Source organism: Dasypus novemcinctus, chromosome 17 (genome assembly GCF_030445035.2).
Source record: "Dasypus novemcinctus isolate mDasNov1 chromosome 17, mDasNov1.1.hap2, whole genome shotgun sequence".
Taxonomy (NCBI): domain Eukaryota; kingdom Metazoa; phylum Chordata; class Mammalia; order Cingulata; family Dasypodidae; genus Dasypus; species Dasypus novemcinctus.
In genome coordinates this window covers 44,954,597-44,968,456 of record NC_080689.1, presented here as the reverse complement: position 1 = coordinate 44,968,456, position 13,860 = coordinate 44,954,597, and the positions used below count along the sequence as shown (strand labels likewise).

At 38.9% G+C, this 13,860-nt stretch overlaps 1 protein-coding gene across 1 annotated transcript in view; it reads left to right on the top strand.

The window, feature by feature from the left end:
- The window catches only part of EFEMP1 (EGF containing fibulin extracellular matrix protein 1), a 72,828-nt gene extending 66,816 nt beyond the window's left edge, over positions 1-6,012 (top strand). The window contains exon 11 of the mRNA XM_004458180.4: positions 4,786-6,012. Within this exon, the coding sequence (XP_004458237.1) occupies positions 4,786-4,947 (162 nt within the window). The 3' untranslated portion in view covers positions 4,948-6,012. The remainder of the gene's footprint in view (positions 1-4,785) is intronic.
- The last annotated feature ends 7,848 nt before the right edge of the window (positions 6,013-13,860 follow it).

Sequence of the window (13,860 nt, the reverse complement as noted above, 5' to 3'; positions counted from 1 at the left end):
TAAACTGGCTCCCATCATCTCCCAACACTCTCCAGTGGTTTCCTATCTGATCTCCCTGACTTCTGTACCTCAGCATCCCAGGCCCCCTGCAAAATCTGGGCAAGTTCATTTTAGGTTAAAATTCTGACATATTTTAAATACGGCTCACTACTTCATGTGAAAATGATGGCACCCCACCAAGCAGTTTGCAGGATTACGGTAACTGTTTCACGCTAAGGATGTTATTCATCCAGTTACAATTTTCTCAAAACTCCTTTGGGCACTCTACATTTTTAATCAAATTTTAAAGTCAATATTTCATTTTGAGACTGAAAAGTAAATTGAGAAATTCCTGCTTGTGGTAAAGTTTACAGATTTTTTATGTTTACACGTTTATCCTGTTCTTTGATATATTGAGCTCCCTTCCAGCTCCAGTCATGTGATTCTGTTTTTTGCCAGTAAATTAGAAATGATTAATTTCTCATGACCAACTTCTGAAAAGAAAAACCCAACCCAAAATACAATCTGTTACCTTTCTTTTTTTCTAATAGGAAAAAAATTAATTTCTTTAACATTTGAAGTTCTAAGTTTGAGAAATACCAGATAATTAAATTGTAAGAAATAACCCCTTAATGAATTTCCCACATTTCAGATAATGCCAGTTTAATAATTCTAGACCAAATAAATTAACATGATTTGTATCCCTATGACAAGTTAATAGGTTCATCTCAAAATCTTCTTTAAAAGTAATTTTCCATTTTGAATTCTTAGCCATAATTTAAGAAAATAAAAAACCCTAGCAGAATCAACAGAGAAACAAGTTCCAGGATGTTTTCTCTTTGCAATAAGAGCAGCACTTGAAAAGTTATTTATGATTCATATCAAGTGCATTTATTGACTTGATATTTCCCAATATAAATATTGTTTGCCCAAATTAAAAAAAAAAAGGATTCTTTTTTTTCATGAATGAAACTTTTTTTGCCAATTTTGATGATTTCAGAGTTAAATAATTAAAATTTGAAATAAACACATATTTAAAATAATAAAAATAGACATTTCAACACTATTTTTGTTTTATTTTTCCATCTGCTACAACAAATACCATACAGTGGGTTGGCTTAACAATAGGAATAGGTTTCAGAGGCTAGAAGGCTTGCTTCCTCCAGGGTTGATATCTTCTGGCTGGCCAGCAGTCTTTGGAAGTCCTTGGCATTTCTGTCACATGGCAGTGCCCATGGCAGCATCTTCTTTCTCTTCCAGGTCCCATTAACTTCCAGCTTTCTTCTTCTGTGGCTTCTCTTTGTGTGTTCAATTTCCTTTGTTTATAAGGACTTCTTCCATGTTGGATTAAAACCCACCCTCATTCAGGTTGGGCACATCTCAACTAATAACATCTTCAAACTTACTGTTTGCAAATGGGTTCACACACACAAGACAAGTGATTGAGACCTGAACATGCCTTTTGTAAGGGACATGATTCAGTCTCCAACAATTTCCTATCACATAATTTTAAATAGTTAAATCAAATCCTACAAAATTTCTCCACTGAAATTCAACTTGTGCAGAGAATGCCTAAGAATCACCCAGCACTCCTTATTTAAGTACCTATATTGCTCTCAGCTCCTTGCTAGGTGCTGTAAGGAATTTAAAAGTCGTGTAATATTTGGTTCTTGATTTCAAAGAGCTTGAAATATCACCATGTAGCAAAAGTTAGCATCTATGATAAAAATGGGTAATTATGGACTTAATCCATGTTCAAAGACAGCAAAGAGTTAATGTGGTCTGGAATAGCAAAGGTTTCTTGATAGGCATGAGACTTGACCTGATCCTTGAAAGGATATCTGAGATAAAGGATTTATATTTATATTCCATTGTGAGAATACAGGGAAAACCTCCTTCCTTAGAGAGGGGGACATATTGGAAAGAAGTAGTACATGAAAACGAAGGTAGAATAGCATCCCCACCCTATTTTCTGTCCCCCTTACTGAGCCTTATTTTCTTTCAAAGCCCTTATCAGCTCCTGGCATATTCATTTGCCCATGTCATGCCATAAGACAAATGAATGTCTATGTGTGTCGTGACAGTAAAGACTTTGTGTGTCTATTCACTGCTCCACCCACAGAACATACAATGGTACCTGGCACATGGCAGGTGCTCAAAAAATATTTTTAAATGAATGGATTAATTCAATCAAGACTTGTAAGTTATAACTATTGCTTACAAAGAAGCAAGCACCATGCAAAGTCCTAGGAACACAGCAGTGACTTAACTCAGAGTCAATTCCTGCCCCTGTAAAGCTGAGTCAAGACACTGAACAAGTGCTCACAAGTATGCTAAGTGTTACACAGAGAGTTGCCAGTTGCTCATGTGTGTAACAAATGGACCTAACCTAGACAGGGGTGGGTGAGGAACCTCATGGAAGAAGTGGTATTTTAGCTGAAGATAATGGCAAACGGAAGGAAAAAAAAAAACAGTCCAATTGGTCCCAGAGATAAAGTGATTTGAGAAGATCCTGGAGAGATGAGCAGAGGCTAGATCTCTCAAGGCAGTAAAGACCATATTAAGGTTTTCAAGTGGAGCATTCACTTATGAGATTTTCTTCTTAAGAAGATGGCTGCAATGGAGTTAGGGCAGTAACGTAAGTGGATGGATCAGTTAGGAGTTCAAGAGATGGAGGACTAGGGTGGGGAAAGGTGAGGAGTTAGGTTTGGACACATTGAGTCTTGGTCCCTTGAGACATCCAAGGAGAGATGAGTAGATAGTTGGATATGTGGACTTGGAACTCAAAATACAGATTTTAGAGTCACTGGTAAATACATGATAATTGAAGCCATGGATATGGATGAGATCATCCAGAGCAAGTGTGTAGGCAGTAGATGAGTCACTCAGAAGAGAAAAGGGCCTAGGATAAGGAAGGGCTAGATGATGAAGTTTTCCTTTCCATACCATGATCTGAATACTATTAGAATCACCCAGCACCTAAGCCTAACAATTCCCTGACCATCTCAACCCCCATGACGTTCAGCCATTCTTCCACCAACCCCCATGGCCACACCCTGGACTTTATTATCATTCAGAACTGTCCCACATCAGAATCCTTGTCTTCAGTAACCAACTCAATGGCTGGCTTTCCTTCCTCTCTCTCATGCCCTAACTCCCATTCTATATGCTATTTCACCTACAAGGAGATGTTAGTCTCCCTGCCCCTCCATTTTCTTCCATTCTATCAACTGCTTGTTGGACACTTGAACTACTCTGTCACCAACACTCAAGTCTCTGTCCAGCAACCCTGGATCAATCCCATAAAACATATCTATTTTAATATCCTGCTTATTAGGACAGATTGATAATGCTCTAAAATCTTGTTCTCTAACTTTACATGGATCCTCAGTATACTCAATGATCCTGTTAATTTTTTCTTATTTCTTTCACCCCATTCTCATCAATTCCTAATCCCAAACTTCCCCCATTCTTTTTAAGTCCCTACACTCTTCATTTTTAGTAGGTGACTTCATCTCCTACACTTCTGAAACCACTGAGGCCAACAGGCATGAATTACTAGAACATCCCATCCCACCCCACTAAAAACTTAAGTCCCTGTGTCCCCCTTCTTACCTGTTTCTACTCATCTCCAAAGATAAGGTTCACTTCTGTCAATCAAAGCCAACCTCACCACCTGTAATCTGCCTTCCTTCTCCTCTTTAACCAAGTTCCATCAGATTCCCCTCTACCCTCCTACATGTTCAACCTTAGTTTCTCCCTCTAGATATTGCCCTGTCTTTCCTCTCCCTTCCCAGCTAAGGTTCTTAAAGCACAGGCTGTAATCAAAGGCTCTACTTTCTCACTTCCAAGTCACTAGTCATTCTTCTGTTTCCACTATTCTACTGAAGTTACTCTGGAAAAAAGCCATCTACAGTATCCACACTGCTAAATCCAGAAGACACTTTTTGGTCCCCGTCATCCTCAGCCTCCTCTGCTGTGTTGGATACTGATGGCCACTTATCTGTTTTCCACTTAATCATCTGTTTCTTCTCAGCTTCCTTCAATGGTTTCTCCTCTGCCTACTCCTTATATGTTGGCTCCAGAACTCCAGCCTTATCCCATATACATTCTCTCCCCTTGTTTAATGTTAACCCACTCTGGTGATTGCTGAACCCTAATCCAGGCCTCAGTCCCTGTCCTTCCCCCTGGCATCTAGACATATATATCCACTCACCTTCCCCTCCAACTTTGCCTCCCTCCACTTCCCAGCACTCATCATACTCTTCATCATTATGAAAGTGCATTCAATTCTCCTGAACATACTTGTAAACATAAATTCTGTTTATCCTGGGTGACCCCTCAAGCACTCAAAAGCCTTCCTATAATGCCCAAGGTCCCTCTTTTTCTCTGTATGAATACGCCTGTATGTATCTTCATGAATACCCTATATATCCCCATATAACTTAGCATTTCCACATTCTATTGAAATTAGCAGTGTCTCCTCACTTACCAGAATGTAAGCAGATGCACAATGTTGAGAAGTAAAACATGACAACTTTGCACATGATTTCAAAATTTAACAGATTCTCACTGAAATCAAAGAACTATCAAGAAAGTTAGTTCTGGTAACTTGGAATTAAGGGCAATGGATAGACAAGGGATAAAGTGACTTATGGGAATTAAGAAGGGCCAAATAGTGGCTCTTTCCTTCTACCCTCAAAATTCTTCTCCCAAATCTTATAGGAGGCATACTTGCAATAATAGAAACTCTGATCCAAGAAAATGGCTATATTAACTCCCTTCCTCTTTTTTCTTTTATTTTAGCAAACAAGTCCTGTTAGTGCAATGCTTGTGCTGGTGAAGTCACTAACAGGACCAAGGGAGTATATCGTGGACCTGGAGATGATGACAGTCAACAGTATAGGAACCTTCCGCACAAGCTCAGTGTTAAGATTGACAATAATAGTGGGGCCATTTTCATTTTAGTCTTTTATTAGAGTCCACCACAGGCATTTAAATCAGCCAAAGAATACTGTTACATTAAAGCACTATTTTATTTATAGACATATCTAGTACATTTACAACTATATTTTGTACACTCACTATAATTCAAACAATTACACCATGGTATAAAGTGGGCATTTAATCTGTAAAGATTCAAAGTTTGTCTTAATTACTGTATGTAAATTAGACATTAATCCACTACACTGGTCTTGTTCAAGACAGCTAAGCGTACACTATCCGGTGAAACTTGGATTCTTTCTTGTAAAAGTGAGGCCAAGCAATGATGATCTTGTGTGGTGCTTAAGGAAACTTTTACTACAGCTCCACTGACAGTCTCAGAGGAGGCATCCTAACAGTGAATAGCATGCAAGGGCAAGAATGAGTTTTTTAACTGCTTTGTAAGAAAATGAAAAAAAGTCAATAAAGATATATTTCTTTAGAAAATGAAGATATGCCACATTTGTTTTGGTTTCTGTTTTTATGATCAGTCTAAATGTAGTTGTCTATTACACAGTAATAAGTCATTATTTTATAATATGCTGATTTAGTAGGATACTTTAAATCTTGTCAGAAATTTTTTATTATGGATGTAAAAAATGTATGCAAAGTTCCCCCAAAAGAAATAATGTATCCCTTAGAAAATTATTCTTTTGAGAAATCTATGGGGAGAAGATAAAACAAATCCTTTCTAAACCACATTAACTGAAGAGCAAACTCAGTAAGTAAAATAAGGTCCCCTGAATTCAAGATTTCCCCAGGATGTGAAGCAAAATGAAGAAAAGATGTTTTACTGAAGAAGTTTTAATTGGGGATAACATTAAAATCCTACAGCTTTACTCCCTAATAACTAAAATTTCTCATCTTTATACTCGATGCTCACAGAGGAAGAAAGTGGTGATAGTTCTTATTTCCAGCATTAGAACAAAACAAATTACCCTCCCTCCCCATTCTATGAAAAGGCTTTATGTCTTATTTGTTTAAAATGTAACTGCTTCACTTTGACATATCATATTTTTAAATAAAAATAAATATTCTTTTAGAGGATCACCCAATCTTTGGATATTTTTTCAATTTAGCCAATAAAATCCAAAATAATTTTTGTGTCTGGGATGAGAGAAGTCAATTATTGTTAGTTGCCAGAACAAGAATGACCATTTCAATTGTTTTTATATTAACCAACTAGGACATAAGGAAACAAAAAGATCATTAAAATCCTGCTGTGAAAAAAAAAGTGCACAGCCATTTTTTTCTTACATACAGTTTCAAAGGCACATATGAATAACCTCTGACAACCAGGTAACACTTGATTCTGAAACCAATGTCTGTCAAAGATTTGACTAAATTTGCAGTAAGTATCAAAAAGGAAGTTCACCAAGGGACCAGCAAATTCCTTGTGTGAATAGAGTGGGGTGGAGTTTTTAAAAGGGTGAAGGGGCACAGAAACAGCGAAGAAGAGAAAACAGGACCGGCCACAGAGACCATCAAGGGAGCAGAGTAAACACTCAGCCACGACACAGCAAGACTTAAGCCTGTTCCTTGCACCCTGTCCGCACAATTACATAGCAGTCCAGATAAATTAAGGCTTGATCTGGACAGTTCCATTGTTAATTAGTTTAGTGTTTTTTTCTATATATGGACACAGATTTCAAGTCAAAGCTAGGAATGGTAACAGTTAAAAAAAAAAAAAAAGCCTAAAACCTTCATCCAACACATTTTTCACCTTTACCCAAGAAGGAAGGGGTCCTGTCTACAATTCCGTTGTAGAAGAAACAGCACCTCCACCTCCAAATACATATATATATTCCGGACATATATATGACATAAATATATGTCCAGAATATATATATTCTGGTACTAAAAAGTCATTTTAAGTTTTAAAAATCTTAAACTTAAGACAAGCTGGTTTTCTTTATCCTCATAGCCTTTATTCAAAAACTATAGGCATGAAAACTTACTGAATGCAATTTCTAGTCTATTCATCCTCTAATCTCAAAGCCTAAATTTACTCATTTTTTAGTTTTGTTTTTGAATAAAAAGGAGAGCAAATGAAAAAGAAAACTTATTTCACAGACAAAAATCTAGAAAGAATTTTGAGAAGCTAGCACGAGTCCTTTTACAAGTAGAAATATCCTTAGTAAACATAAAAATCTCATGAGTTCTTTTCATGTAATATTAAAGTCAAAGTAATTATCATGACTAAAAACAAACCAAAGTGGTGAGATAAAGCCCTGCTTTACTTGTAAACTACACATGACTCCTTCTTCCCCACCACCATAAGAATCAATGGGAATCAGATGGGAATTATGGGAGTGATTCATTATCAAAGTCTATTATTCAGCAGCAAACATTTATTAAGTAACTTCTATGGTAATCCCTTCCAACATCCAACAGTGCAATGTAATATAGAGGAACCAGGCTTCTAGTCTCAGTTCTAATATTAACCAGCTGGGACGCCTCTGGTAAATGAACCTCTGGGGACCTCAGTTTCCTCATCTATAAAACTGGGCTGCTGAACCAAGGCATTTGTCCGGTGTTTAAAAACTATAGCTGATCCTTACGTCAGGGCAGAGTTGAGAGAAAAGACGGCTCTCTTAGTCAAATCATGGAGAGAACTGAAGTAGTCACTGCATGCCATGGCTATTGGAAAACACTGGATGCTGGTAGAAGAGGAAATTAACAGTTCCCACCCAAAAATAGATCTTCACAATGTGTGTTCATTATCAGATTTGAGGACATTAGAAATAATTCCATTTAGATTTAAATTGAAATTTAAATTAAATTTTAGCTTAACAATTCAAAGTAATTTTTATTTACACTCTTAAATCGTGCACCATTTTACTCCTCTCCAAATATACTAACTGAAATATGATTACTCGTGTTAGATTGAAAGTCATTTTACCTTATTTCATGAGTGGGAAAAAAGCCAGTCATGAGTTCCCAAACTTCCAAACATGCTTCCAGGGAAATGTGTATATTCTTACTCAGTGAGCTTCAGTCATGAGGAATGACCTCGTCGTTTCCATCACTTCACCATTCTAATGCCATTGGCCGGGACTCTGAGACTTCTGGGCTTTCTTGACCGGACAGTTATTTTCCTACAGTGATTAGGAGAGGCCTCCTGGTTGTTAAGTCCTCTCAAAAGGAAAACAATGTCCCTTCAACTGCCAAAATTCCCTCTTAAGTAGTTTCTTTGACAATTTATAGCTTGCTTCCCTTTAAAACATAAAACCTCTCATTATTATTCTTTCTAATAATAATAGGATTCTAGAGCTCAGATACCACCTTGCCAAACCCTCTTATTTTTAAATTTACTTAAGGTCACAGTTTGTTGAGCAAGAACCCTGTACCTAGAGCACAGACAGGTCTTATGACTTAGGTCAGGGATCTTTTCATTGGCCATATTCCAAATTTCATCACCAAAAGGTAATCCTGCCCCCTTCCAAACTTCTTCCTGCAAAGCCTCCATCCTACCATTGTACACCAGCCTTGCTGGCTGTTGTGATCTGCTGTCACTACTGTTGTCACAGGCAGTAGAGTTGAAATTACACAGATAGCTATCTGATTTTGATTTATTATATTTAACTTGAGCTGATTTATCTTTAACTCCAGAGAGCAGAAATAATTTAGGTAAAAATACTTCTGAACTCTAGAAACTGAAATGACAGGGCCAATCACATAGACCTTACTATGTTTGAAAGAACAATAGTTTCCCAAAGAAAAAAAAAACAATTACTTGAAAATTCAAATGGAGCTCTCTTCATGGGAAAACTTTGAGAGTTACAGTAGTTTAAGATGGAATGAGACTAACACTGCTGGCTAAGGTATGGAATGAATATCAAGAATACTACCATTCCTTGGTGTTGGTTAATATTCACTAGGTGATTTTTGAAGGGGCAAGTATGTACAACAAACATCATCACCTAGAGGATACTTGCTTTAGAGGCCTGGAGTAAGGTAATATGCCACATTTTATGAACAACTGACTCCTAAATAGGACTTTTAGTTCTTCCACAATACATTTAAGTGAAAATGGCAAAAAAGAAAAGTTTAAAAATTTATTTTTAAAAATAAACATATTGGAGGGTAGAAATCAGTTAAAAGCCAATCCTGATACCTAATAAATTTTATCATCTCTACTGTGCTGCCCCTGCAAGGAAAATGTTTTCATACATCCAAATGATGAACATAAAAGATTGCTCAATATCCTAAGCCTACCGGAACACAGTAGGATTATTATTTGGGGGGAAAGCTGCACAAATACAAGTTTATTGTTGAATTTTATTTCCATGACTCCAGCAGTTGCTTATGTTGTGAATAGTCATGTATCCTGCTAACTTCCCAGCTCTCCTTTTAAAATGTAGAACAGCTGCTGGTCTGTTCCTATGTTCAGGAGGGACAAAGCCCCACATTAGTACGTCGAATTATTTTTAACACTCTTATATTTCTATCCTGAATCATCATCTCAGAAGGATGGCAAATTTCCAACTTCCCAGCTGGGGGGAGCACCTGCAAAATACAAAGCCAAACTGTGACACATCTGGTACCAAAAAATCAATCTTGTTTCATCTGGCCGGCAAGCTAAAATATCAAAATCATTGAACAGAAACGAGGCAAAAAGTTAACTACCTCTTATATGTAGTCAACACAGATGTCTAGTTAAGCTGTATATATTGTAAGTGCATGTGTATGTTACCAGAGCACAGATCCCATAATAAACTAGAGTTGGAATATAAACGCAAGAGAATTTTAAAGACCCAAATGCAGTAATTCAGGACATTTTTTAAAATATAAATCTTCCCGTCTAAACTAAATTAGTTTCTGAAGAATTTCAGCATTATCTTTAAACAGATGCATATAACAAAAAATAAATGATTTTGTTATTTGGGTATCTCCAAATCTTTTATTTTCTTTAAAAACTGTATTCTGTGTTTTCGTATTTTAAAATTTACATTATTTCTTTAAATGGAAAATTACTTGCACACGGCTTAAACAAAAGCAGATTGTGAGACGACTAAATGCAGGTAGTTTATTTGAGAGGTTATCTTAAGAAGTACAAGTTAGGAATTAGGGAAAGTGAGCCAGGGAAAGGAAAGAAGCCAACAAACAAGTTAATGAGTGGGTCACCTCTGGAGGCAACTGGAGTCAGTTCGTCTGTGGATCCTCCAGGAAAGTGCATGGAACGTGCTTCAGAATCATTCGGTCAGAAGCCCAATTCCTATCCCTGTGGTGAGGGTTACCCCCAACAGCACAAACTGCAGAAACCCTCCCCCAGCAAGCTCTGCTGGAGCAAAGTGCCAAGCAGAGAGAGGGGAAGACAGACAGACGCCTGGGATGGGCTGCGGTAAAAAAGCTCCATCGACCCACTGCAGCCCCCAGAGAACTCCCTTGGACTGAGGGAACGGTGGGCATGGCAGCAGCCTCCATTTCCCCAGGCCAGTGCTTGGTAATTCTGATAGATGATGTCACTGGCTCTATAGATTCCCACCGCTCAAACCTCTTCCTTGACCTTTTTCAATTGGTCCTCGCATCTGTTTTTTCTCTCTTCCCCTCTCTTCAAGATTCAGGGCTCTCCCTTGCAGGTGTCACTTCCAAGGTTCTGAGAGTTAATGTTCCCATCATCATACATTTTTGTAAAATTTGCCAAAGTAAGACATTTTAGCTAAAGTGATTAGGATTGCTCTTTCCTCTCAGTTTCCCCCCAACACTTTTCATGTTGAGTGGCACTGGAGTGGTCACAAGCATTCTGGCCAAGGACAAGATGAAATGGGGATACTTTAATTTGGGTTTAGTGGAATATACTTATATAGGTCTATAGTATAAAAAAGACTTGGCTGGTCCTTGTCCCTGATTTGGAGGTAACCTCTAAATCTTTGGAGTGTCCCATGATAGGCATGTCTTCTGTTATTCATTGCGGTAACAGATTGGGCCAGCCATACCTGTAGTTAGGGTCAAGGCTGGCCACACCAAAAAGATGAACCAGATGATGAGGGGTTGAGGCTTTGAGCCACCGCCCAGACCTCTAGGGATGGGTTGGGAGCTAGAGATTGTGGTCAACCATGGGTTTTGATTCCACCAATCATGCCTACATAACGAAACCCCCATAGGAACTCTGGACACTCAAAGCTCAGGTAGCTTCCATTATTGAGAAGATATATCGCTATGCCAGGAAGGTGATGCATTCTGATCTCACATGGAGAGGACATGGAAGTTTGCATTTGAGACCCTCCCAGACCTCGCCCTCTGTGATTCTTTTGACTTCTTCTTATTTGTATCCTTTTAGCCATAATAAACTATAATCGTACGTGTAGAGCTTTCAGCAAGTTCTGTAGGTCATTTCCAGAAATTATCGAACCTAAGGAGGGAATGGGAACCCCTAAATTTGTAGCCGGTTGGTCAGAAGTATGGGTGGCCCAAGTCTTCCAGTTTGCAGCTGGTGTCTAAAGGGCACTCTTGTTAGAGGATTCTGTCCCCCCACTTGTCTCTTAAGAGCAATTATCTGCTCTGATTTCCTCCTAAGATCTATTGACTAGCACCATTAATAAGAAGGCAGACCTTGCAAAAGTCAACCTGAAACTATTCAAACCCCTGATTACACTCCAACTCCTGGATCCTGCCTTGTAATTGTAGAATGGTTCACTTCAATAAACATTCACTGCGGGAAGCGGACTTGGCCCAGTGGTTAGGGCATCCGTCTACCACATGGGAGGTCCGCGGTTCAAACCCTGCGCCTCCTTGACCCGTGTGCAGCTGGCCCATGCGCAGTGCTAATGCGCACAGGGAGTGCCCTGCCACGCAGGGGTGTCCCCCACATAGGGGAGCCCCACGCACAAAGGAGTGCGCCCCATAAGGAGAGCCGCCCAGTGAGAAAGAAAGTGCAGCCTACCCAGGAATGGCGCCGCACACACGGAGAGCTGACGCAACAAAAAGAAACACAGATTCCTGTGCTGCTGACAACAACAGAAGCGGACAAAGAACATGCAGCAAATAGACACAGACAACAGACAACTGGGGCAGGGGAGGGGGGAAGGGGAGAGAAATAAAATAAATAAATAAATAAATAAATAAACATTCACTGGGCATCCACCAAGTGCCAGGCACTGTGGTAAGGGAACAAAGATGATTATGACATGGTCCCAGGCTTCAAGGAGCTTAGTATACAGTTAGAAAATTAAACACAATATGTTACAAAATTAAACAGAGGTGTCAGGTTCCATAAAAAACAAGTTACCATTTATTGAGTACCTACTATGCATGAGGAGCTTTCAGTCCATTGCCTCACTTCTCACATTCACCCTATGAGGAAGAGATTATTAGCTCCATTTTTCTGGTGAAGAAGCAGAGTCAGTGACTTGTTTAGGGCTAAAGAAACAGGGACAGAACCAAGGCTAGAAAACCCATCTTTCTCCAAAGCCTGAATATTTTCTAAGGGGAAAGCAGCAGAGGGCAGTTATTCCTATTTGGGGGAAGTCAGAGAAAGCACCCTGGGCTTTACATGTAGAGTTTCTTCATGTAAAGAAAAGTCATTCCAGCAGAGGGGAATTTGTACCCAAAGGCAAGGAAGTAAAGCAGGGACATGTCAAGAAACCTCATAAACCTTGTGGTTCCTAACACTCAACCAAGATCCTGACTCCTAACATTCACTAATCTGTTGACAAATCCCACTCCAACCCATCAAATCAGCCTTTCCTAGAAGTGTCTCCTGAGCTGAGATTCTGAAGATGAGTAGTAGTTAACCTTGTTAAAAGGGGGAAAAAAGGAGGCAAGGGCATTACAGAAAAGGGATCTATAAAGATCCTTTGGAAGGAGGGATCATTCTATGGGAGAGAGTCCAGGTGACCAGAATACCAGTACAGCTGGAGCTGAGAAATGAAAAGTGGCATGACAGGGGATGGGGCTGGAGAGATAAGTAGATACATTGATGAGGTTGTGTCTATAGTCTGAGATCAATGAGAGACTTTTAAAATATTTTAAGCAGTTAAACAATATTATCAAATCTGAACTTTGGAAAACTTCATTGGACCTGGAATTGGGTTGGAAGGGGGCCAGAATGGTGGCAGATTAGAAGACTGTTTTTTCAGCAGTCCAGGGAAAGGTAGTATGTTAACTTGGACAAAGAGGGTATTGGTGGAGAGCAGGAAAAGAAGTGAACAAATTCTATATATAGTTAGAAGGAAAAATCAAGGACTTAATGGATTAGGTGCAAAGAGTCACGGAGAAGGACTTGACAATGAGCCAAGGTTTTCCTTCATAACTTGATAGGCAACTGTTCCCAAGTAATCAATCAGGAACCCAGGCCCCTTCTGTCCTGGGGCTTTATCACCTTCAACAGATGGCTTCAAAGATCACTGTGCTCACCTACATCAAGAGGGAAAGAGCTTGGGGGACTAATTGGGGGAGCCTTTTATGGGGCAAATCCAAAGTGGCTAACATCACTCTGCTCATTTTCCTTTGGCCACACCTCACTGCTAGAAAGGCCAGGAAATAGTCTAGTTATGTGCCCAGGAAGAAAAGCAAATGAGTTCGGTCACTAAGCAACAGGCTGTGCTTTAAAGGGCAAGCTAGAAGATGAGTATAGTCTTTATTCTGGTAATGGGGCATTCCACTGGGGCAAAGAACAGTTTTTTAACTGCCAGATTTATTTTTAGTTTTATTTATTTTTCTTCCTAATCATTCCTTTTAATGAACTTATAATGTTCAAGGGTAAGTAGAACCCTCATCGAATGAATGAATAAATACCTATTTATTCATTCAATAGGTATTTAAGTGTATTTTTGCAGCTTAGTTGCTTACTCCTTGCCCCAGGATGGCAGAAAGAAAGAAAATTAATCTTATTCTTAAAGGAGAGCATTAGAACTAGGTTTTTAATTTACGAGAAAAAAACACATTAACAAATAC